Source organism: Rhynchophorus ferrugineus, unplaced genomic scaffold (genome assembly GCF_030347505.1).
Source record: "Rhynchophorus ferrugineus isolate W39M unplaced genomic scaffold, kcgeb_rfMv2 rfM2, whole genome shotgun sequence".
Lineage (NCBI taxonomy): Eukaryota > Metazoa > Arthropoda > Insecta > Coleoptera > Curculionidae > Rhynchophorus > Rhynchophorus ferrugineus.
The window spans coordinates 18948907-18976808 of record NW_027472581.1 but is presented as its reverse complement, the minus strand read 5'-3'; the positions used below and the strand labels follow the sequence as shown (position 1 = coordinate 18976808).

General features: G+C 31.5%; 2 protein-coding genes across 6 annotated transcripts in view; one reads left to right on the top strand and one right to left on the bottom strand.

Moving 5' to 3' along the window:
- Tpst (Tyrosylprotein sulfotransferase) overlaps nucleotides 1-27902 on the top strand; it is a 610347-nt gene that overhangs the window by 326193 nt on the left and 256252 nt on the right. For all 5 annotated transcript variants that reach the window (XM_076394127.1, XM_076394125.1, XM_076394129.1 and 2 more), the window contains one exon: nucleotides 4663-4995. In XM_076394127.1, coding sequence (XP_076250242.1) covers nucleotides 4727-4995 — 269 coding nt within the window. In that variant the 5' untranslated portion in view covers nucleotides 4663-4726. The remainder of the gene's footprint in view (nucleotides 1-4662; nucleotides 4996-27902) is intronic.
- On the bottom strand, nucleotides 22148-23774 carry LOC143190308 (uncharacterized). Its single transcript, XM_076394521.1, has 2 exons — nucleotides 23301-23774; nucleotides 22148-23211 (listed from the first exon to the last, which is right to left on the bottom strand). Exons 1-2 carry the CDS (start codon nucleotides 23713-23715, stop codon nucleotides 22292-22294), a joined length of 1335 nt encoding a protein of 444 aa, XP_076250636.1. The 5' UTR covers nucleotides 23716-23774; the 3' UTR covers nucleotides 22148-22291.

The window sequence follows — 27902 nt, the reverse complement described above, 5'->3', positions numbered from 1 at the left end:
GATACCACTGCATATTATTGTTTCTAAAATCAGTGCGGATTATTCGCAGTGGATTAAAATGAAATATGCTTCAAATCAAGCGAACATAAACGGCATTATTGCATTCTTCGAATTGTTCTGATGACAAATCGGCATAATGCGTTATGCATTCTGGTTATCTCAATCGTATATTTTGATACAATGTGAAAACCATGAATATTTTTGGCCGCTAAAGTAGATTAATCTGATATATATTGATTATATATTGAGCATTCGTATCGTAACTTATCACTACAGTTTGACGGAATATTATAATCTCATGGTGCAAAATCTGTGCTATAAAGTCATTGATTTAAAATTTTCTGATAATATTTTATACCATATTTATATGTTTTATATTAAAATATATCTCTACCCTGAGAAAAATAGTTTAGCGTTTTCATTCACTTAAAATTTAATAGGAGTACAACCTTGCCTCAACTATTTTCCTCTAGATAGCTTTAGCGTTAAGTAGTCATGAAATAAAATTGGTTATAATGGTCATCTCCATCAGAATAAACCCCATATATAAATTGTACTGGTTAGTCGGAAGATAGTCTCAACTTGATCCTAAAATCAAAGATGTTGGTGTATCAGTCAATCAGAGAGCCAATATGGGCTTATGGATTACAAATATGGGGCTGCACTAAAACATCAAACCAACTGGCAATCTAATGCGGCCAAAAGGATGTTCTACTCTTAACTACCAATGTTTATCGTTACGTAACCAATGTAGAGCTGCACGATGATAAAGGAAATCAGAAGATTGCAGCAAACCAGACCACATGAACTTGTTTATTGTATAAGTGTATTCATAACATTAGCTTAAGCGGTTCAGTTTTATAATTTAATTTAGGAAATACATACTGATGTATTAATCCGTATGCCGTTAATCCCGTACTCGCCTTGCTCGAGTATTGCAGAATAGTATAACTACAACAGAACAGTAGTAACAAATTAATTTATAAATTAAGATTATACTAAGTATAGCTAATATAATATATAAGTTATATACACATTGGACATGGGAGTTTGTGTCTATATCACGAAGATTGGTACATTTTTGTCTTTGTCAGATATTGTTGAACATAACCTTGGTATTGGTTGGTCATTTGGGTTTTGTATAACATCTACACATGTGACGAATCAGTGGTATAGGTAAAAAAATCTGCTGCATGGGACTTCCGAGACTAGCTAAACCCAATTAAAGTTGTATGCAGAGGGAACATTAAAATTGTTACAGGTTTCTTTGAATTTATCAGTCACATAGCAACAGTTTCTGCTTGAAGGCTTCCTGACGTTTGAAAACCCAACTTCTTATCAGCAATACTTATTTTGCTTATTATTAAGCTATAATTATAAATGCCGCTCCTCGTGTAAAGCTATTTTTGATTGAAAAATATGAGTTTAGGGCATTTCTCGTCATTTACTGGAGGTTCTCTGTCTAGGCATGAAGAAATCTGGAAACGAAGCACATGGAATCCTATCAAATATTTATGATGATAATAACATAAAGGCGTTGTAAGTAATAAGTTGTAATACTTTAAATGAAGATGTTGTTGACTTTATTGAAGACAGCACGCTAAAAGTGTGGAATTTGAAGTTCGAACAAATAGAAACTGTCATAGGATGCATCTGAATTAGATAATATTCAATAAAAATAGGTTGCTATAGCACGGCTTCCAGCAATTCCGTAGTTTTTATATATAATACCATTTTTATCACACGTTGAAAGATTTTACTGTATTTCTTGTATTCTCCGAAGTACTACTTGTTTTGATTAATGAGGTATCCTGGTTAAATAGTACTAGTGGTACAAAAGAGCGAGATATGGGAGAAAGTTGCAATCAGTGATGGGCAAATTTCATCAAATGAATCACTGGTAATGTTTTTTTTGGTTAATATGTTATTAGTTTAATCATAAACTAATAACATATTAAAATGTTTGGTCTAAATGCAACATGCAATTGCAAATATATAAATGGTTTATGAGTAAATGTTCTAAATAAAAGAAAAATATTTTTTCTATCAACTTGTGAACATGTTAAAATAAAAGAAAATTCCAAAAGTGTTTGCCGGTGAATAAAATAATGAACGTGTTTGCAGCATTGCACCGTAATCTTCAGTCTTACATATTTTAAAATGTTCGACGAAAAGGAAATAAGACAAATAATTTCTTTTTTTGTTAATATCAGTCAAGTCTCAAAACGTATAACTGTTGACAAACAATTAATCCGGAGACACATAATTTTATACGTACGCAAGGTGGGTTTCTCATCAACTGTGCAGGTCGTTCATATGCCAGTAGACCATAATTTCACAGTCTAATATATTTAGTAAAGGCGTCGTCAAAGTCGAAAATAAAGGACGTATATTGCTCGCATGCCTTGGTGATAAATTAAAGGGATTTGAGAGACACGTTTCGGGACATTCAAGCAGTCCCGTGACGGTTTGCAGCTTGCAATAATGCATTTTATATATGTCTCTTCGACTGTTCCATCTCGTTCGTTAATTTATAATTAACCAGTACGCAATTTTCCGGTTTACTGCATATGAATATCGGTGAATAGCAGAAAGCCAAAAGCAATAGTGCATTGAATTTTAGTTATCCGAATTCTAGACGTCCGATTGTGGCGGTATGATGATGGCAGTCAATTATTTAAATTTAGTGTTGAGACTAATAATAATTTAATGTGCATACTTATCAAAGTACTGTACCGCTTAGTGTCTATTTAGTTTGTAATAACTGTTCTTCCGATAGTTATTATATTGATTTATGTCAATAGCATTATTATTACACCATTTTCTTTAAAATATCAAAATAGCGGATGGGTTTTAGATCCGGTCGTTAAGATGAATACACGGTATTACATTATCACAGATTTTTTGGCTATGTTCACCAACAATTACTGTTTTAATTTAAGTCATAAGCGTTACAATAAAATCACTTTTTTTCCTATGTATTTTTTCTGACCGACAATTATCATATTATTTTAAGTCAAAAGTGTCATCGCTAAACTATTTTTCCACATTTCGAAAGAATCACTGGATATTAAATCTGAATAAATAAATGCGAAGGTACTACATTATTAACATTTTTGTTGGGTATTTTCGTCAAAAATATCTATGGGTCTTATCTCTGGGTCTTAAATTCGATTGCTATAATAGATTTTAGAGCCGTTCTTGTTTTAGTTTAATCTATTTTTCTATGACACATGTGTGTTTACACTCTGTTACACATTCCTTCCGACTATGATCATATTGATTTAAATCAAAAGTGGTATCACTAAATCATATTTTCAGATTTTGAAGTAATCGCTGTATTTTAAATCCAACCAGTATGATAAATGCGAGAGTACTATATATTTAGATATTTTCTTGCGTATTTTCTTTAGCAATTACTATATTAATTTAAGTCATAACAATTACTATCAAATCCATTTTTTTCTATGACACAAGTTTTCACAGCTGAATGATTTTGACATGATTTTAATAACAGAATTAGCATAAAATCTGAGAAAATATTGATTGTTACAACTTCTGTTGTAAATTCCTCTTATGACATCTGCCCGTCATCTCTATAACTTCTATAATTTATAAGCCCTAGGGTGAATGCCCCCCTCCTTGCCCCCTCTTCCAATAATGAATTCTTCCTTAGTTTTGTGCCAATACCTATTCTATGGTTATTTTAATATTTTTAATTCAAGAAATTTTTGCTTACCTTTTTTTTTTCTTCCCTTAATGAATTCAATAATTTTCATTTACTAATGATTACTCTGAAAACTATGATACACTGTTAAAAACTGAAGAAAAACATAGTAACATATCTCATATATTGCTACACAGATGCTAGACGTTTATAAGCTCTTAGCATTGATAATTATTCTTATATTCCTAGACTCACTAGTCGCTAGCCCATCATAATTCTGATGAACCGACATACTACTTAATCCAAAGACACAAGAACAATCAAAACAGTTGATTTTTTGAAACCAGAAGTGTGCTTCGTAAATGCGAATATGAAGAATTCGGTTGAACACTTATAAAAACATTTTTTGAAATGTACGTATGAAATGGTATATACCGATTTTTGTTTTAACATTGACTGGTTAACAGAAAAATCAATATAACATTTCTTTCTTGGAAACAAAAAGGCCTATTTTCATCAAGACAATGCACTGGTAAAGACCTATGCAATTTAAGCAGCCAAAACCGTTGAATTAATGTTTGAACATCCGCCGTATTCATCGGATCTAGTTCATAGTGATTTTCCTATTTAAAAGAAATGGTTCAATTTCAATTATTGGCATCAAAAGAGGAGGTCTTTATCGAAACATATATCCATTTTAAAAATAACCGCAAGGTTGACATTGTGCTCATTTTTCGATAAGCAAGTGTATGCCTTTAATATTGATTTGTTTGAGTCAGTCTAACCGCTATAATAATAGTATAAAAGGTGAATTATGTTTTCTAAAAAATGTCGAATTAAACTGAACTAAATCATTAGAAGTAGATATTCTAATACATTATTACTGAACGTAATTTTTAAATTACATACCTTGATAAGGATGTTATTTTTCCCTTAATTTACGAGTATTTATCATGCGAACGACTTTGACACAATTATTTTTTCGTTATTTACAGATGGTGAAACTACGATCGACGTTCTGCGGTGGCCTTTTAGTATAATGTGACCAATCCAGTCACGATGCAACTTCCGAGGCCTCTACGCGGCCTTCGCAGGGTCTTGGGCCTGCTGTGCTTAGTGGTTATATTTTATTTCGTGGTGCAAGCATTGGTCAGTGATGCGGACAAATCTGCGGCTCGGATGGTCTCGTCCGAACAAAAGACAGTGGTTGGACCGGACAGTAAAGTTTACGAGTACGGCCGCGAGATGCCGTTGATTTTTATTGGTGGTGTTCCTCGCTCGGGAACGACGTTGATGCGAGCCATGCTGGATGCTCATCCAGATGTCAGGTAAGATTACAGTATTCAGATATGGTTAAGGGGCTATTCCACTCTATTTATTTTAAATTTAATTTTTTCTAAACTACTCTTTTCGAGACGATTGATACGTTCTACTGAATCGATTTATTAGGCCTATAAATTAATTTTAAAGGTTTGTTTTTGATTTGTAGCTTTTTGTGAAAAATTGGTACAATTATCTATTGCCGATCAATAGCCGCTATTTGTCTTATCTTTCAGACAATTTACCGATTCCACAAATCGATCCATTTTTGACTGGCATTTTCTTATGAAGATGAGAGTTCGGAGAATACGGTTGGGGTAGTATTTTCCATTTTAATGTTCCCAAGTATGTTTTCAGAGGTTTTTCAACATGTAGTCTAGTCTGGTTATGTTAAAGAACAGCATTGTTGTATTTTTGCTCGTATTCCGGTGGTTTTTTGTGGTCATTAATGGTTTAATCGAGTAATGCCTTCTTCGAATGCTCGTCTTCAAATGATTTTGGCTGCCCAGAAAGCTATTTATCTTCGATGTCATCATCACTTTTAAAACATTGAAATCAGTATTTGTTGAAATCGATGGAGCATTATTCCCATTAGATTCACACAGCATTTACTGACTTTTAGCCGTATTTGTCGTCAAATTTAAGTAAAAAAAGTAAAACTTCTTGCAAATACTATTTACTTGGTATAAATTCATACATTTTCAACAAAATAAAAAACCATATTTCAATGAAATGTCGCATTCTGAAAAGTGATGCCTGTCATTAACGCTTCAACATGAAACACAATATTTACATACGTTTGTTCACCATCTGTTAAAACTAATTTATAGGCCTGGTCTTTTGGCATGATTGAAATTTGACATGAACCATTTCTTTATATTCTTCTATTGTGACAAAACGGAAATGTTGTTTGACTTTTACACAATATTCAAGAAAAATACTCCTGAAAAAACCTGTTGTACATTTCTACGCTTTTGTAATAAATATATATTATATCAAATTAATCTCATAGAATATTAAAACAAATTTTATTGCTAAAATTTTAGTTATATTGGTTAATTTCGTTAAATTATGAACGAAGTGCGATGTAGGTTAATTTTAAGTTGAATATAATTATACCTGAATGAAGTTATTTCCACTTTTATGCATTGCTGAGTCGTGATATTTTTTGTTTTGTCCTTTTTAATTTATTTATAGACAAAAATTATTGTCGGTAGGGATGATCGATAGGTCTTTATAAAATTAGTTATTAAAATTATGTCTAGCTTACTTATTAATATTTTAATTTGGATTATTTGTCTTTTTGGTGATTTAAAATTGTTGATAAATATGATATATTAAATAAAATTATGCGCTGTTAAAAATTAATTGTCTTATTGTTCAACAATGTTGAAAAATATTTAGACAATTTTAAGAATTATCAAAAATGATCTAGTCTCATCTTCTTGGAATGATAGCATTATTATATAATTCGAAAATGGTAATAGTGTTACGGTTTATCAAAAGAGATTACAGAGACATGAGTGATGAAATAAATTGTAAAAAATGGAAGATACAAGTAATATTCATCTAGCGACAACAATTATATTTTTTTCATTAATATATCTAAAATAGTCTATTTTAAGTTATATTTAGTTTATATATGATAATATATTTTATCATAGTAAGTATATTTTGCATGTCATATTAAATGTTATAGGAGACGACTAATGTTATATAATTTGTGAAGGTTATTTTTCATTAAAAAATTCATATATATTATTCATATATTACTATGAAAGTAATTAAAAAATATAAAACCATTTTTGATATCTCCTTTTGATCTTGTAATAGTAAATGGATTAGGAACTCTAATTATTGGTTATATCTTTTTATCAGTCCACACGTTGCCTTGATGGCCTTGTCGGTCTACTTCACGTCCCATTATGAAATACGTGACAGTTTTTTTTATTATAATTATATTCTATTCCTACCAAAGGGAGAGGCATTAAATAATCGCATTGTACTACTTTAATTAATATTAGAAGAAACTATAGAGTAAATAATTATATTTTTATGTTGGATATTTCGTTTTCAGTCTGACACTTTATTAAATTTTTGTCTCGTGTAGTTCTTTTTATCTTTTGAATGTAGAAACCTGAAACTTGTGGAATTTTTTTTTCACTAGAATATAGTACTGTTGGTAACTATTTATTAACTATTAACTATTTATTAATGTAATAATTGAAATATTTATTGGATCATTGTTTACTTATAATTCAATTTTTTAATCATCAGAGAGAAAACGCCTTAGGAAAATAACTGTTCATTTTATTTTTCGGTTGATTCATTTACAGGGCTAGTTGGATATAAAATTCGAAATCAAGTCTGAGAAGAAAATAATATTTTTTTTTAATCAAAATAAAGAACTCACACAGTCTAGAAAACTGTGGAAGGCAAAGTAAGCATTATTTGAAGTAAGCATTGTTGCAAAGTATACTCTTTTCATCGAATTTGTTCCCTTCTGACTTCTTCCATCTAAATATGAAAAGTCGCCGACATAATTTATAAAATATTTGTAGTATTTCAATCAAAATATATTTTGCACATAAAATAAGGTTTCTCTTGTCGAATGACAACATTTATTGAACAACCTAGTATAATTAATTACCTCAGACATGGGGGCCAGTAATGTATTGATATAAGTTCTCTAGGACATTAAGGTTAGATTGATCAGGATCCAGAACTATTCCGATCATTGACACAAAATCAATCAACTACCTACATAGACGTTACTGCTGGCGGTATAAAATTAAGTATTCTCATCAAATAATACAATCGTTATAGCTGCCTTCACTTATACTACACTAAGTACGAAGTATATTTAAAAGTTTCATAATATCACCATATTCGCCTATTGTCGCAAATATATTCTATAAGTCCAGGGAAAGATATGGAAGTCCATATGATGAGAACGCAACTGCGAGCAAAACACAATGAAATTGAAAAATTCTGAAGAGGTATTGCTCCTGATCCATGGCCTACTAGTATTTCTCAAAATCAAATAACAATACTTGTCAACATTGTAAGGCATTAAAACACAGCGGCGATTCTCCTGGGTGTTGTTGTTCTAGTAGGGAACTAAAATTGCCACAATTGGCTCTACCAGATCCAAAGATTCAAACAACAACATTCATTCAACAAAGCCAACATTCAAAAATATAATGGTTGTTTCCAAATTAAGTCGTTTCATACAACGTAACATTCAAATATCTATCAGAAATAAGTGAACAAAATCTTAAACCATTACTACAAGCCCCGTCACCACAACAAGAAAGGAAAGAAATTGATAGGCGTTGTGCTCACCAACATCAACAATGAATCGAACCATTATCCAAGAACTACAAGCGTTTCTTCATCAGACAAACGATTTAGTAAAAGTGTTCAAAATAGCATTGGTCATACCATCCATGCCGTACCATCTGGTCATAGTGAGCACGCGAGGAGTTTTAATTCACCAACAATCCACGCAATGGATATTGTTATTGTCACCGAGTTATCTAGTTTATAATATAGAAAACACACTTCAAATATTTCATTTCATACCATACCCCTAAACAGTTAAAATGAACAGCAAAATTACAAATGATGGTTATAAGATGCATTTTATGTCAGAAATTATCTGCCCGATCAATAAATTAGTTTAGTTATCTCTCGAAAAGAGTACGTTTTACTCTTAATATTACAAATGTATTAATATAATATAATATTTTATTTATTCTACATGTAGAAATGGCCATTATTGCGGCGAGTATCATGAAAATGTCACTAGTTCAAATAAAATATATTAAAAAAGTTCCTGGAACCTTATCACAACTATCTACCTACCGGCTCCATTTGTGAATCTAAACCATAACGCTTTTTCTCGCTATTAAATCATACTTTACATCATAGTGTCATAATTTATGATGTTATGATTGCCTAGTTGTTAATTTACCTATTTCTATTTCAGTCGATAGGGAGACAGTTTAATCTTGTTAATAGCTTTTGTCTTTTTTATTTTATAATTAATTCGCAACAATATTTCACATATATACATTTGAAATGTGTCGAATACATTAAATAACTTAAATACTAAAAACATTAGTAAATTGTGTGTTATTTCGCATCTTGTACATTGGTAACCAACTTCATATTGAAGCCTCGCTAATCGGTTTCACTTTTAAGTCTGTGCCATTTCGTCAAGGTGTAAACAAAACATTTTTTCGAACGTGTCTGTATTTATACCGATAAATTGGCCTTTACAGGAAGTTTTACTTGTTACTTCAATTTGAAGTAAAAGTCGACTCAAGGTCATCGAATGATGTGTAAAGCTTATGGCAACAATGCTCCATTGATTTCAATATCTAAATGCTGGTTGCGATATTTTATAAGTGGTGATTATAACACCGAAAACAAAAAGCGTTCTCGTCAGCCAAAAAATTAAGACGAAGGTTTGAAGACATTACTTGCTGAATCCATCAATGGGGATCGCTATCGATTACAACTGATGCGTTTAAGTGGAGCACGGCGCGATAAATGGCCGATATACCAGCAAAGACGCAACGGTGTTATTCTTCAGTATGACACCGCTTGACCACATCTTACAAAACCGGCCAAAAAATACTTAGAAACATTAAAATAGGAAGCGCTACCCTACCCGCCGTATTCTCCAGACCTTGCTCCTTCTTATTACTATTTACTACCGGAATATGAGTCGTCACCTGTCTAAGCAGCGCTTCACTTCTAATGCGGTTAAATATTTGTACTATAATCAACTGTAATATTGTCTCCGTTGCTTCCTTTTGAAGTGTTTCTGCAGTTTTTTAACACTACAGGAAGATGTGGCCTTCGACATTCATTTCGGGATACAGCTTACATACCTATGAATTGTCAATTTGTCAAACTAAATATTCTTAAAATTGAACACAGTAGTTCAGTTTTTATTGCGGTTTTGCTGTATATAAAATAGTTTTGGTGCATTTCTCCGTTTTCTTTAAATAAACATTTTGTAAATGCTCAGTTGCATTTTTCAGTAAAAAAATATTGACAATGGAAGTTATTGTTAAATGTTCTTCAATCACCCAATTGGATCAGCATTTTCGTAAATACAATGTTCAAGTAGTCTTACGTGATTCTATTGTGTCTGAAAAAGTCTTCGCACACATTGTATATTGTTATCCGCTGTTTTTTGAACTCTGATAAAATTTACATATTAGCTTTCGACATGGATATATTCGATATCATTATTCTTAAAGCAATTCCCGATTCATTGATAGAGGCTATCATTGTTCTTTCGACATATAATTTAAATGGACAATACTTTAAATAAAAGACATTCTATTGATTTTTACAATAAATGTTCTAATTTAAAAAATTTTATTGTATTGTCCATATTAGTCCCATTAGTCCAACTATTGGTATACTCTATTATATTCTCCATTTTCCCCTATTTTTCCAAATATCGAATTAAAATTAATTGTTTAAATAAACATTTTAGATATTTTTAATAAAATCTAATTTCAAACGAAATACCATACCATCTATATGGATCAATTAACCTAGATATTACTCGCGAACTGTTAAAATGAACAGCGAAATTACAAATGACCGTTGTCAGATGCATATAATAATAATTTTTCTGTCCGCTGAAAATTTCAAATAATAAATACCGTCCTGCATTCCGGCTAATAAATTACCTTAATTGCGAGCTCGCATAACCGCCACGCAAACGAAAATTATTCATATTTCGAATGAATTAAAGGTTACCTAAAATTTATGACAAACATCGGTCCCCCGACGACCGATGAGCTTTCGCGGCTTCGACGTCAAAAGCCGCGCCGAAAAAATTCGACAAAATTTACGTATTCCGTTTTAACTCTTATGTTTGCCCTGGAATTTTATGATTTTTTTATTACGCAATTATACTTGGCCGTATTTTATTTAATAGTACTACGCGAAGACGCTTTTAAGTCCGCCCTCGTTTTTATAATCGAATAAACAACGAGGAAAAATAACAAATCTCCGTTCAGGTAGTCCGTAATTATCTTAAATCCTGTTACAGACGTTTGTTTTCTATTAAAAATAATTAGAAATAAACTTTTTAACTATAAAACCTTTAGTACTTATAAAATTTGTATTATCTCGTTAAATTTGGTGTCACCACAAGACTTAAAATTTTTACATTAATTAAAAATGTACGAGGAAGTGTGCTGGAGCCAATGCTTTATCCACTCTACACTTGTGATATACCACAAAAGGAGAATATTACGATGGTTACATTTGCTGATGATATTGCGATTATAGCTGATTATAGAGACAATACTGACGAAGCCACACGAAACTTACAATAGGCAAGTGACAATATAAATAATTGGACACATCTTAGAAAATAAAAATTAACGAAAGTAAACCTGTGTATGTGCAGTTCACCTACAATCAGAGCGTACAAGCACCAATAACATTAAATAATACTATCATTCCAGATAGCAACAACGCTAAATAAATATCTCGGAATGAATATTAATGCAAAACTTCGTTGAAGGAACAATAAAGAAAAAAGAAAGAAACTAGAATTGAAATATAGAAAAATGAATTGGCTAATTGGAGGAAAATCACAATTATCAGTACATAATAAATTGCTATTATATAAGCAAATACTGAAACCTATATGGACATACGGAGTTCAATTATGGGGATGGTCTGCAAAGAGTAACATAAACAAAATAGACATTTTTCTGAACAAAGTCCTGAGAAGTATTGTGGGTGCACCCAAATACTACAGGAATGAGTAGGTATCGAGAGCTTCAGATATCCACAGTCAGTCAGGAAATCAAGGAATATGGTGATCAGCTCTATTAGATTTTAAAAATCAAGTAACAATATAATTTTTTAATTCCACGAAGTAATAACGCTGGAAAAATATCGATATATACTTATCAAAAGATATCGATATTTTTGTTCGATATATCGATATTTTTATTGATCTTGTTGAAATATCGATATTATTCCTGACTGTTACAAAATATTTTTCTCTGTGGTACAAAGTTTTACAAACTCTTCATTTCTTCTTTGTTTGCCTATTTTTCCTTACAATTAGAAATGTTAACTAATCATTAATATCACTTTCTGTAAATTTTACACAAGAATCAGTTAACATTTTATATAATTTATTCCCCTCAATAATTTCTTTGTTAGAATATAAATTGACCCTTTATTATAATGTTTATATTTAACTTCATATTAGCGATTAATTCTTTTTGTGCTTTAATTTCCTTTGACTAAGATCGAATTAGTTCTAAAATAAACAGAACATACTAATAATGGCATTACTATTACAAAGTTTAACTATATCTGTTTATATGATTAGTGTTATTATAAATTGATACGGCTAATTACTTGGTTGATTATTTATCACTACATTGTAAAATTTCTCTTGTTAACAGGAAATAGTTTTTTTCATAATTTAATAGATTATGAAATTCCATTTTTTAAATTAATTCTAGTAAAATGTGTTTTTTTTATCTCCTAGATTTCTTAATTTTTTCGATTTTCTTTTTCAATAATAATATTTTATTTTCTTTGCTTAAATATGTTTATGGTATAATTAATTATTTATTTGATAAATTAGCGTGGAATGTTAATACATAAGTTGCAATAAGGAGTTTCATAATGTGTTTGTATATGATTAACATTTTGATAGTTAATAATATATTGCTTTTAAATGCATATAATGTTTGTAACTATATTCATTATACTCTTAATATCTTTTATAACATTGACATATGCATATAAAAGTTTAAATGGGTAAATGTAATATACAATTTGTAACATTAAATAAAACAATACTGAAAACATAATTTTGATATTACAAAGAAACTTTAAAATTAAACCATATTCCTTACATTATTCGATATTATTTTATAGATAGGTTGTTTATTCTGTTTAAGATTCATAACATTTTAGAAATATGCGATATAACACTCAATATGGGATGTAACACGAAAGTTTTACGATATATCACGACCATTTCGTACAGCAAACCTTTCTTTCATCCATAAAGAGAAAAGCGTGAAACAATATAATAAAAATGATATCTTCAAGGATGGTATAAAGGTCCATAGTCCATAAGAGGCCGTGAAAGGAATATAAAAATAACCTGGACATAAATTTGCCTAAGCAGGAACGGTTTCTCTGTAAAACCCTAAAAGTTTATCATTTAACAAAAAAAACGACCCAATATCATCCATAAATTTTACACGACCTTTAATCTGTATGAAAAATGGATCATTTTCATTTGCGTTGGCGAGCATGCGATGTGGCAAAAATAATTTATTGACACGAACGCAGAGCTGTATTGATTCAGAAATAATTCGACTAGAAGAAATAAATTGTTGGTCGAAGTTCTGCAAGAGTTATATTGTTTTTTGACTATTTTATCTTCAATTAATAGTTTAGACTTAATTCGAGTATCTAATGTATAGATGAATGCGTTCTTCTTTGTACATTTCTTTCATTGATTTGCTCAGTAACTTGGAGGATTCTTGACGTAATGTTTTTTTGAAATTGCCTCAACTCAAAATTGGATTTTTGACGTTAGTTACTTGAATTGTTTGATTTAAAGAAATGCTCGGCCGAAACTTATCAAATACTTTTAGAAAGTGATAGTGATGTTGCCTCATTATCCCTCAATTGTTGGTTTTGACTTTAACAATTTAAGTGCTGATTTTGATTTCAATAACAAAGAATGATTTCAAGAATGAAGGAAGCTCCTAGGCAATTAATTGCAAAGCTTATTATGAGAAAGATCCAAAAAGTGAATGGCTACCACATGAATTGACTGAGAATGCCGTTTCAAACAGTTCCATTATCACTTGTTGCTTGTTGGTAAAAATTTAATAGTTTTATGTGGCAAAATGTCCTGGATAAATCTAGAAATGCCATCCACATGGACACTGAAGTGATTTATTTCAAAATATAAATCAGGACACTGATTTATATTGCCATAAAGCTATGTAGTGCGATCAGCAAGTGTATGTAGTCTACAAATATCTACCGACGTTATATGGACATACTGAATGATATATGGTTTCAAGCTCAATGATCAGTAAAGGCATGTAAAAGACTCTCGCATGACAACGCCCAACCATAGGTGCGTTGCGAAGAGTTGTATACGATGGACTATTGCAGCTCGAATGGGAATCACCATAAACCCAACATCATTCTTTCGACGCAGTATCGCTATGTGGGGAAAAGATCAGTCGACAACTTTTGCCGGTTTATAATCTTCAATTTTTATAACTGATATTTCGAAGAATTTTTCAAACATTTATAAACTGATTCGGTTACTTTTTACGATCAGCATTCATCTTTTTTTAGCTAGGAAAAAAATTTGAAGGAAAAATCTGCTTCTTGTTTAAAAGAGAATTTTATATTTTTACAAATTGCGATTGATAACTATGACGTGTATTGATATTTTTATTTGACGGTATATACATACGTACTGGACGTATAATAAGGAAAGAATTCCAACTATTTTAATATTTTTGTATGTATTGAAAAACTCGACATGGTTATCGAATAAATATACCTTTAACATAATAAGTAATCTTTCGTAATACTAATCAGTTTTAAATAAATTTTGCTACAAGAACATTTGCTGTTTGTTTTATTTCACTAATAATATAATAAATCGTATTTTGATAAAACTATACGGATATAGTCGATACGGAATCAGTCCATATAACGACAAAGTTTTAATGATCAATAAATTAGTTGAAATTAATTTGGCGGTAGGAAATCCTATATGGTGCACAATATTAAAATAATGATTTTCAATAATTAACGCTTAATACATCACTAATCAACAGCACCTGTACTGGCACTATTTACTCTACATTTTCCGAAAGCTTTAGTTTATTTGAAATATGAATAGTTTTCGAGCGGGTTATATGAGGTCGCAATTAGAGTAATTTATTAGCACGACTGCGAAATATATTTGTCAGAAAATCCCAACTACATGAATGTAGATATAATTGTTGTATTTGGTTAGGTATTGCGTAACTATTCCTATAGATTAAGCTGCAAAATTACAGTTCCAGTTCTATGCATAAGAGGCAAAACCATTAAGGGATTATTAATTTAACAAATTTATTACGAGGGTTGTACAAGTACCTTTTCGTGTAAAATATACGTTATTTTTCAATATAATTATATTTTAGTTCGATACATTCATATCCCATTCACAATGTGATCCAATAGATACTACGTATTGGTGGTTGAGCTTAAAAGCTGACAGAAAGATGGAAACAATAGGACAATATTTATTGGAAAGTAACAAACAACTTTTGTCGTCAAATCATTATGTGTTTTAACATTTTCAAATTTTATTATAAACATCATGTTATAGAAAGTAATTTAATATAAAAATAAGCTGTTGAATTATGTTAATAACTAGCGACCCGCCCCGGCTTCGCACGGGTGCAATGCTGATACTAAATTAAATACACTACAGAAAAAATATGAACGTTGTATATAAAAACATAGCGGCCCGCTCCGACTTTGCACGGGCATAAAATATATATGCCTATGTCACTCAATGAAAACATGATTAAAATCGATCCAGTATTTTTGGTTCATTCATTACTGCCCTTGGCCTGCACGCATTAAATTTGGAGTAAAACAATTCCTCTTCCCCTATACTTACTATGAAGATTTCCTGCTATCTTTGGAATATCTAAATTCATACAATTTTTATTACATTACACATTTTTAAACGCAAATTTTAAATTTGTAATATCTTCGAAAATATTTGTTTAATTTGCATGCTGTAAGGAACCATATTGATCTATATTAATTGCACACTGTATTTAAGGTACTTAATTCGATAAGGATTAATGCCGTATTGCTTAAAATAGCTTCGTAAATAAGCTATTTTCTCACGTAAAAAGTAAACAATAAAAATGGTTAATGTGGGTTATCCCTAAAAGATAAACATATACCATCGCGGACTTTTTTGTAGACCTTTTTATGGTGTACAATACTGTAGTATATTAATTTGATCTAACTCGTAGGGTTAGGCAGCGTTTTTGCTAATTGCTAAATAAGCCTAAAAAAATAGGTTAATTTACGACATCACTTTAGAAACCTCTAATATTAGCAATGTTGCCTTAGTATATTATGTATGTATTATACATATAAACCTTCCTCTTGAATCACTCTATCTATTGAAAAAAACCGCATCAAAATACGTTGCGTAGTTTTAAAGATTTAATCGCACATAGGGATATAGGGACAGAAAAGGCGACTTTGTTTTATACTATGTAGTTATTTTGAAATGTTTAATGCTGTTCCAGTAATCCTATGAACGTTTACCATTTGATAAACATTTTTTATAGTGAGCTGATAATTTTACAATTTCGAGTATGGTGTTTTAGGCATTTACATCGTTCATTTGAAAGGCTATTACTCATATATTTCTAATACGATGTCCGATGACACCGGAAGAATAATTTCATTAGCTCAAGATACTTGAGTTCATTTGTTAGAGTTGCTTCACTTAATCGGTGATTTTTATATATACATATAATGCATATTTTGAAAATTAAAACATAAAATGAATAAAAAATAAACCAATCGGTTTGGTTGGCGCAGTGGTCAATGTGACAAGGCGGTTATCCTACTGTCCTACTGTAATTGTTGCAGGTCCTAACCTTGCTGTTGCTGTTTTATGGCTGTGATTGTTTATAATTGTGGTAATTCAAAAGGCAAGAGTGCAAAATCCGACAAGCAAAATGATCCCAGTAAGCATTACTTGTTACTGACCAAGTAACCAGGCTGGGTTAGACCGGATGCCTTCAGGGATGATTTGTAAGTTGGCCACTTCAGTCCAGACAAACCCTAGCTCGTAAACTTTAAAATATAACAAAAAAACCAGTGAAAACTAAAGGCAGCTTTTCTGTATAAATGTTACTATACTACTAATTGTGATGTGAAAAAAATTATATTTCTAACTTTAAAATTCATAATCATTTGGTTTAGCTCATATCGTTTAATTTTTAATAAACTGAAATGTAGAAAGTAATAAACTTTATTTTCTAATACATACTAACATGGTAAAATAAAACAATTACATTTTTTTTAATTGACTTTTACTTAAGATTTTGGTGAGTACAGGGTTACTTTAGGTGATATTAAGAGGTTATACTTTAATTTTCATATTTAAACTAGTTGCTTGAACGTTTTACAAAACTTATTATCATGATATTAAAACAAAATCGAGAAATATTTTTAAAATAATTCTATAAATAAGTCGGCTTAGTGGCGCAGCGGTAAAGGCGACAGGACAATCCTCCTATTGTTGCGATAGTCGCGGGTTCGAATCCTGCGATTGTTTAATATTTATGATTGTCTTAGGCAAGAGCGTTAAAATCCGACAAGGAATATGATCGGAGTGTTTCGGAGTCCACGTTAAACTATATTTCCAGTCCAGATAAACCCCTAATTGGTAAAAGGAGATTAATATATATTAAAGAAAAAAAATTCCATCACAATTTTTTTAAATAAATAAATAATTTATTAATATTTTATTAAATAAATATAAATTTTATTAAATAATTTTAAATTTTTCGATTATAGTAATATTGCAAAGGGACCAAACCTGTAAGCACTGAATACATTTTCATATCTGAGCTCTAATACCATTAATATAAAGATATTCGATGAGAATCCAAGTTAACAGTACTTAAGTTAAGAGCCTAATAAAGAAGCAAAAGGTTAATATCCATGGGAATAATTTACCGTGAAGATATGGTATCATATGTCAGAAATAATTTCATATGCAAACTTTTTCACAGCTTTATCCCTTAGAAAACAGATGGTCTTGCCATATAAAAAATATTTTTTACTGTCACTTTTATTGGGCGACCCTTTACACCGAGTGTGATTTTATAGATTGTCGTTTAGGCGCAAAAAATGAAAAAATTTATGGATTATAAAATTCAGTAATGTTTTCATAATACTACAGTGTGGAGGCCATGCCTCAAAATTTATGCCCTTCAGTGTGCACGCACATGTGTACAGTAAATGTATTCCTGTAACAATTTGTTCCCATACAACTTTATTAAACGATATGGAATGGAAATACTTCTTCCATTTATTTAGAACTTGTAATGATATATTTGTAAATTTCTAAAACATAGATTAATTTTTAATTATTTTGTGAGTTTAAAGTATTAGGTCGATATGCGGCTATCGATTAAATTAAAAATTTGTTTTAGATTTGAAGCTTTATTATAGAAAATTGCCACATTGTAATTTATTCTATATTTTGTCTATCGATAGCCGCTACTTTTTCCCATCTTTCAGGAAATGTACAGATTCCCTCTTGAATCGACACGTCTTTTGGTATCTTCATAAGAAATGAAACGGTGATCAGACAGGTTATGACTCATATGTTGGAACAAGTAATAATCAAAGGGAGCAATGTCCGAGGAATACGGCATGTGGGGTAGTTGGTGAAAGGAGACTTTGAAATATATATTTTAAAAAATCTAATATATAATAATGTCGTAAAATATTCTTGATCTTACTATTTTATTATAAATTCTTTTTTTTTTAATTAATTAATTTCAATGTTTATTTACTAAGTGAACTTAATATGCGTTTTGATGTTAAAGTGTTTGAAGCTAAAAAAGCTATTATCTAGCTCATAATTGTTACACAACGAATTTCCTATAGTATATCTAATAACCAGTTAAAGAGGAAGTCGTAATACTATGTGGCCATATTGTTCAGCAATCTGATCTACTGTGAATCTTTTTGCGGGCTTGTTTCTAAAAAAAAGGAAATTTCAAAAAATAGCATGAAATATTTCATTTATATTTACCTAGCAACAATTTGAAATAGTTCCTTCTTTAACATAGTTTTCTCAAATCTTATTTTATATTCTTTAAGCCATTCCTTGATTGCAGCCTTTGTTGATGCACTTGTTGGGATCTTCTCCACCAGTGTACTATGATATGGTAGATTGTCCATAACAATAACTAATGGTTCCTCCAAGTTCTTTAAAGTTTAGCTCTTTAAAGGCTGATTTTCATACCACTGCAAAAACAAGTTATGATTAATTTTTCCATGGTAATCATTCTTGGACTTCTTGGAGGAAACCACTAATTCTGCACCAGGAATAAAAATATTTCATTTATATTCCTTCTCACCATGAAGCATTTCTTCATGTCATATAGTTATATCTGCAATGAATTACTGATAAATGCTATGACTAACAAAACCTAATCAATAGTTGTTATTCCCACATGTACCTTTTTCCATCAACTTTTGTTGCCTTTACGCTATAGTTATTATCATCTTGCCATGAGGAACACAATATGTCATTCTGAAATATCACCGTCTCATCTAAATATACAAATTGATATAGTAATTCTTCCTTGATTTATATGTTTTTAGAAGTTATATTCTTTTAAAAACAATGTCTGCCAATTCCAGTAAACCTATTCGTTGGTTATATTTGCACCACTTAAATCCTATATTACTCAACAGTGTATGAAGGGATGTTCGACATCCCTCAAATAGCTGCATATCTTTCAGTTTTTTATGGATACTTTCAAGACTAACAATTTACTCTGTAATATTTATATTAAACTAGCTGACCCGACAGACTTCGTCCTGTCAAAAAGATTTGTAATGTGGCAGTTTTTGTGCCTACGTATTTTAAAAAATTCTCCCGAACAGAACCATCACCCTAGTGATAGGGCGTTGTGAATAAAAAATAATTAAATAAAACATATATAAGGATTGAAAAGTAAGTAATCGCTTTATTGTTAATCATGTGAATCATAATTATTATTATTATTATCATTGTAGTGCTTTGTGGTATACGATGTTTTTTGTTTGATTACCTGGCGCATAGATAAACAAATCTGATGGTTTTCCAACACGGGAACAGGCAACATGACAACAACAATTGACCATGTGAGAAACATGGGTTTTCTAGATTAATACCACAAACACTTAATGATTGCCCCTGGGACTTGTTTATAGTCATAGCAAAAGCAAGCCGCACTGGAAACTGTAGTCGTTTAAACTCAAATGGCACATCAGTCGGAATCATTGGGATGCGCGGTATGAGAACATCTTCTCCTTTATACTTTCCTTTGAGTATACTTGCTTCTATCACATTGTTTAGTAATTTTTTTATCGCTAACCGTGTACCGTTGCAAAGACGCGGTTGGTTGATATTTCGCAACATTATAACCACCGATCCAACCTTTAATTGAAGATTGTGAGGTGGCAATCCTGGCAAATCCAGCGAGTTTAAAAATTCCGGTGGATAGTTGACTACATCATCTTGATTAGTAGCCGAATCAACTGATTTATATATCCTCAATTCGCCTGTAATTTGTTCTTGAATTTTGAAATTTAATTCATTTACATCTATGTTTTTTGCAGCCAGTATAGATCGTTCGCTCAGCCAATCATGGTTTCTGTAATTTTGAGAAACATCTGGAAACACCTTCTGAATAAGTTCATCTTTTGATCGAGTTAACTGACAAAAATTTTGAGGAAAGTTAATGCAGCCAGTCAACATGTCTATAGGAAATTTGCCATTACCAATGTCAATGAGTTGTTTAGAGAATATGTTTCCAGATTGGTCATTTTGCAACTCGACACGCATATTCTTGCTTAAATGAAGTACTTTGACATGTTTCCACAAATTGGAGGACTTTAGACATGCATTGAGTTCATCAGCTGGCGTTGATCGTGGAATCACTGGCAATGTTTGACGAAAATCTCCTGCTAATAAAATCATTGCACCACCAAATCGGTTATTATTGCTACGTAGATCTTTTAAGGTTCTGTCTAAAGCCTCCAAAGATTTTTTATGTGCCATCGTGCATTCATCCCAAACAATCAATTTACATTGCTGCAAAACCTTTGCCATTGCAGAGTTCTTCGAAACGTTGCAGGTTGGAGTTTCATTGCTTTGCATATTTAATGGCAATTTTAATGCTGAATGGGCTGTTCGACCACCTTCAAGCAAAGTTGCTGCGATTCCCGACGAAGCGAGTGCAAGTGCAATTTTATTTTGTGAGCGAATTGTTGCTAATATTAATGAAATCAAAAAAGTTTTTCCTGTACCACCAGGTGCATCTAAGAAGTAAATCCCTCCAGTTTCATCATTTGTTACTTTCATAAGAGTTTCAAATACATACTTCTGTTGTTCATTTAACAGTGGAAGATTTGTTTGAATTAATTCTTTCAAAGCGTTGAGATCATACAGTCTTTCTCGATGCAACTCTTGGTTAAAAGCGTCATGCATTGGACGATTGGGCGCGGTCAGGCCTAATTGAATTAATAGTTTGTTTGACATTATCAAGCACATGTCCTCAATTGAAATCAATGCTTCATTGTAAATTTCTTCACTGATTTGTATATTTGGATTTCCCATTCTATTCCGTATTTGATACAAAATATCATCACACATATAATCTTTGTACTTCATCCACAAATCAATTGGGTTTGATGGGAAGCATGTAGATATGATTATAGAAAACAATGTTCGTATTTGATGAGCGTGTGATAATATTACAGCATCATTGAGAGTTTGATCCCAATGAGCGTCATTTTCAAGCAATTGCAAACGTTGACAGGCTTCTCTGTAGGATCCACACAATTCACCATCAACAGTTCGTAACTGTTGGAATGATGTTGGGCCACGTACATTGATTAATAGCAGTCGTAAATAAAAACATTCATCATTGCTTGGATGTACTGAATAAATCCGGCCAATCGCATCGGTGGAATATACATCTGTATATCCTGAACTGGTTTTCCTTGTTTCCGTCGTATAAATCTCCTTGAGGATTGATTCCAGGTATAATATTTTGGCATTTCAGAATATAGCAATGTTTGTGCGAAATCATCGTTTTGGCATGTCTCAAAAAAACTGGTTAATGTAGTAGATGGTGGCTGAGCAGCTCTTTGTACTGCGTTCTGTGCTGTAAAATACACTCTTTGTCCATTTTCTAAATGCACAGCTAAGTGAACAACAGAAGGGTGTCTCTCATGAATAGGAAAAGAAAATATTCGCCAAACTGCTTCATTACTACTGACATAGCGGCCCATTTGGTATTGGGTAACTTCATCATTAGAATTCTCTGCACCAATTCCAATCACAGCCATATCACTCCCTTTGGTTACATCTTTGCAAATGTATTTAATCGATTTCACTGAATAGCAAGATTCAACGTTGATGTGTGCTTTGAATGTCTTTCATAAAATGGGTGAATATGGAACAATCCAACGATTATCTATTTCAATATCTTGTTGATTTAATTTGACAATTGTTGATTTTCCATTGTCTGCTGTCGATCTGCGACGATATAATGGATAATCGTCATTACCAGTAATTGTTTCCGATATTAATGTCCGTGGATATCGTTTTGAACATTTACCATCCATCATACACGGTGAATTTTGATTAAGAGTTCCACAGGGACCATGTATCATGTTTTTGATAACTACCTCATGCAATCCAAGATCTACTTGTACATTAGGGATTTCAGCTGATATCACAGCATCAACTTCATTTGGCCTTATCTTTTCAACCAACCAAATCAAAATGTGTGCATGTGGCAATCCTCGTTTCTGCCACTCCACAGAATACATCCAGCAGCGTGTCTCACCAAACACATTATGTTTTACGATGAAATTCATTAAAGATTTCAACTTTTGTCTAAAGACTCTGGCTGTAATATCATGACGATCAATGGGTGATTGCCCAGGGAATAACTCCTGCTTAATTTCTATCCATTGCGGATTGCATGTAAATGTGATGAACAAATCTGCTGTACCATAATGACGAACATACGACATGGCATCTTGAGCATATTCGTGCATATGCCGAGGGCTTCCGATGTATGTTGCTGGAAGAATAGTCATCCGACCGACATTCTGTGCATTTCCATCAGTATTAATCGCATCTCGAAGGTGAATATACTCTTCAGATCGGAGTTTGGTTTGATTCAACCTGATGAATGTTAATCTCTCCGTTTCAATTTTAACATACATGTCATCAACATATTTGTGATATAATCGCCGACATTTCAATATGTGATTATCTTCATTTTCCCGAATCATTAGGCGGTATGAATAATAGTTCATTGAACTGACTTTTTTGTTGGTTTCAGAACCTGTAAACAGATTTTGTTTTAATAACATTCAAATACATAATATAGTGACTGAGATATTATCGCCATAGCTAAACTAATATTTTAGTTACCCGTAATGGGATTTATCATTTTTATTGATAAATCGTAGCCATCTTCACCTTGCCAAAATATAATGGGATATTGCAGTGCATCATATGAGCGGTGTGTTTCCTTTATACGTTGTAATTGATCATTCCGACGATGTAAAACAATATCACGGGATTCCAAATTTTCTCCAACTACAACGATAGCAACTTCATCAATAGTTGGTGCATTAAAACGTCTTGTATGTTGACCTGCAGGTGTTTTATCAGCTCTGATTACAATTTTGTGATTATCGGATGGCATCAGATCCAGGGCAGTTTTAAACAATATAATCAATTGATTGTGTTGATGAAATAAAGTTTGTAATTGTTCTACAATAGACCTTTTTACTAAATTGTTATGTGCACAACGCAGATCAATTTCTTGTGGTGAATTGCCCATAAAATAAATTTGCAGGAATTTGTTGTCGCTATCTGACACTGGTAACAGTGAACCTGCTCTGTGATATATTTGCCCTTGTATCTGTAAATAAAAAAAATATTATGGTATGGTATAAATTAATGGATTGTCAGTGATCAAACTTAAATAATATTTGATCTTAAAAAGTATATAATTAGTTTTAACTAATATCTATCAAATATAAAATATAATAAAAGTGTCACTGAAACTGAATCACCATATAATATGATGACTAAGTGATATATTTCGTAATGATTAAGAAATTGAAGATTAGTAACACATCTTAACTTTGGTGACAGAAAATTTTGTTCGCTAAAATAATTATGAGTAACTGCTATAATACATACCTTGAAAGTTGGCATAAAATTTTCCCGAACTGCATTTGTTGCCCCAAATGAAGTCATTTGAAAGCAATTGTTATATTGTTGGATATGTGTCAAAAAGTGTATAGAATCTGTTCCTATTCCTGAAACCAATGAGTACAATGGTTCTGGTGGTGGATCCAATGGTATCAATTTCACTTTACCATTTGCGCAACACAATCCATTGGCTTCGTTTTTGTATTTTAATGCCTTACAGTGTGAGCAAACCAAGTTCATAGAACCAATAACAACACATTGGTAGTTACTGTAGTCAATTGACACATCGTAACTGAAAGCAGCTCGATTCAAACTTGCGCGATTATTAGTTGAATGTCGCGCTCGCGCTTCACGCGTTTGTGATATCCGAATTCTTTCACGTTCATTTCCGTCGTCACGTTCTTGTGCAGTACGATTAGATCGGTAATTAGCTTGGTTTATAGCATTTCTGGTTCTTCTACCTAAATTGCTTCGTCTTATAGGAGGCATATCAAATATAAATTATTTTTTCACTAATCACGAACTAAACAAACACTAACTAACTAAACACTCTGCACAAAACACGATATACGAATTTGTTTCGTGTATAAGTTGACAATTCATCTGTCATCTGTCAAAAGTCATCTGTAACAGACAACTTTTTTTTTAAATTTGATATGACTTGAACTCAAATCCTTTTAAGCCGTACGAATTGTTTTATTTATTTAAAATTTGGATATTAAAAATAATAAAACACTGTTGGTAACGCGATTTTATCTCGCGTGCCGAAACTAATACAAAAGAAACGCGAGTTTCGGAACGCGACATTAAACTCCTCCAACTATGTATTCTGTGCTCCAACGCACACACGCACATTGTTTTGATAGATATGATCTTTGACGTTAGGAACACACCTACATTGCTTAGACAACAGTGAGTGCTTGTTATTTAATATGAACTTTATACCATAGCAATAAAGCCCAAATTGACTACGTTTTAGTTACAAATCATTTGTATGGGAAAAAGAAAAGGGCTATTTTTAGGGTTTTTCCAGCAATAATTCTAATTTTTCTCGCCGTAAAAACCATCCTTGAACTTCAACGAACATTTCAAAAAAAGATTTGGCCAAATTGGTCCAGGCGTTGTTGAGTTATGCGCTTACCAACACATTTTGCGATTCATTTTTATATATAAGATTATGTTTCCATTGAAAAAACTACTTATTCCTATACAGCTAACATCAAGCTGATCTGGATTCATCACCCGTTTCGCATAAATACGGTTTCTTTTTGGTGAATTTACAGTTATATTGTTTTTTGAGATATTTTAGAGATCGTATTTTTTAGACCTTAAAATATTTTCAATAAAAACCAGGGCTATTTGAAATGACGATGAAAAAGAAAGCCCTAAATCAACGTTTGCCGATTTATAACCAGTAATTATAATATTTTGAATAATTTTGCGTACGTTTGATAACCGGACGACTTTGACGGGCTAGTTCGGTTTCACGTCCGAAGTTATCAATCAGTATTATGTCTCATTTTAACTAGAGTAAAATGAGAAGGAAAATATTGTCTGATTCTGAAAATATTTGACAAATTGCGGTAGGCTGTACTTTAAACGTCTTGATGACGTATATACAAAAAAACTCTGACCAGGTTATATAATGAGATTTAAACTCAAACATCTATGTCATGTAGTTTTTCTTAACAAACGAGAAACTTTTAACTTAGAATGACTCACTTAATGTAATTTATTTAATATCATTCCTAATGGGTTTCGCTATTATATTGTGGAAATAGTTATTTTATATTCAATTTATAAGTTTTCTCTTGCCTCGGTTCCATTTATATAGGCCAATAAAATTGTAAAATGTTATGAACGACTTCAACCGGGCACTTTCGGACAATATCGTAAACATTACGGATCTAATAATAGTTTTCGAAATTGCTATTTTTATCATATTTTGCAATTTATTGTCAATCTGTATCTAAATTGTACAATTAAACGGATTCAAGAAAATTCCTATTTAAAATTTAACACCCTCCAAGGAAATTGGACGTAAAAGTTTTATGTTGTCGTTTTCATTAAACTCGGAACCCCCAGCTTTTTATTCTGTCGCATCGTCTCGATTTATTTTTCCATTTTACGTTCCTAGGAGGAAAAAAACGACGGAGAATAAAGATGATATTTTCTATCTAAAATCTAGCTGGCTCTGCTTCATTCTATATTGTTTATGCTCTATTATTTTATTACATTCGTTCGGAAGGTATAAGGATTTAATTCTTAATCTTCAAGGTATATTGTATATACTCGGGACAGGAAAAATAGTGTGTATTGTTGTCTTTCAAATTATTGTCCATCACTTTTCTGCATTTTTCTATCAGGACTTTAATGAAATGTCGAAAAACGATAAAACTGTTAAACCGATTGTTAGAAGTTACTAATAATTGGAGGTGGTAATATTTCCTTGTTACATTTTAACGCGTACACAAAACACTTCATATTTTCAAAGCTCTTCTTTCATATTTACAGGCTTATATATATATATATATATATATATATATATATATATATATATATTATACCCTTAAAACCATTTTTTAAGATGTGTATTATTCTTGGAGATATTAACTGTTTTAGGGACGCAGCATCTAAAAATGAAACGTTAAACGCATTTTTCTCCAAACTTGTATTTCTGAGGCGGTTAATGCTATATGTCTAGTTCTGCTAAACCAATTTACCCATTTTTACTACTTGAAAAAAAAATCTAAATATTAAAAACCGAAAATTCACGTCGCATATTTAGCGAGTACATTAGGATCAGGGGTGTGCAACTCCAATGGTAAGTAGTGGGGCAATTTTTCGCTTAGTTCAATCATTGGCGGCGCTGACAACGTGAATTTGATTGGTTAGTTTAAAATAGTTATGTAGAAACCTGCAAGGAAAATACTTTGCTTTGATTGGTCTGCAATTTCGCCTGATTACTTTGTGACGTAACATTTGTTGGCCAATAGTATTTAAATGAAAACCGAATTTAATTTTTGCAATTAATTTATTCAATTAAAATCCTATACAAATATACACAAGGGTAAATAATATAAGTATATATAAAGAAAAAGCAAAAAAAAAACTATATAAGTGCAAATAGAAACAATTATGAACTCTAATCTAGGCAAAATTAAAATATCTATAAGGCCTTCTCATATTTGTTTAGTGCCATCAATTTTATGGGATCTATTAGAGTTCTAACTTATCTTGATATATTCAAGGTAAACTTTAAATCCTTCCCTGTTGATATTGTATTAACTTCATTAAACCAAAAATAAAATCACACCTAATAATAACTTTTAAAATTTCGTTTTGAAAATCATTATGGATTGGACAGTTGAAACACTAAAAATGTATGTGTTTTTTAAAGATTTTTAGATTTTAGAGTATTTAGTAACCTATGGAAGTACTTAATATAGAATGTAGACAAATATTGCATATTGTCTCTTTTTCAGAAGTTTTGTTAAATAGCCCGAAATAAGACTAAAATACAATATTAGAAACTTGCTTTCCTCAGGGCAAAGTTCTCTGCAACTGAAAATATGGACTCAACTGGCGATTTAACAACCTCAAGTGGTACTAGATCTCCCGTTAAAAAAGAATATAAGTTTTCTAATATGTTCATCTTCTTCACAATTTTCTCCGGGAGAGTGATGTGAAAAAATTGAAGTGATAATGAGGCCTTTTAAAGATTTCTCGAACATACTAAGTGAAGGATGCTATTGCTACCTCCATGACCTCTAATAGATCCAACAAAATTGTCGAAGCAATCTTGGTTAA

Excerpts from the sequence above, each read along its gene's own strand:
- LOC143190308 (XM_076394521.1), bottom strand. The coding sequence starts at position 23,715 with ATGGGCAATTCACCACAAGAAATTGATCTGCGTTGTGCACATAACAAT. Across the intron at positions 23,212-23,300 it reads AATGATAAATCCCATTACGG|GTTCTGAAACCAACAAAAAA; the intron begins GTAACTAAAATA and ends ATCTGTTTACAG.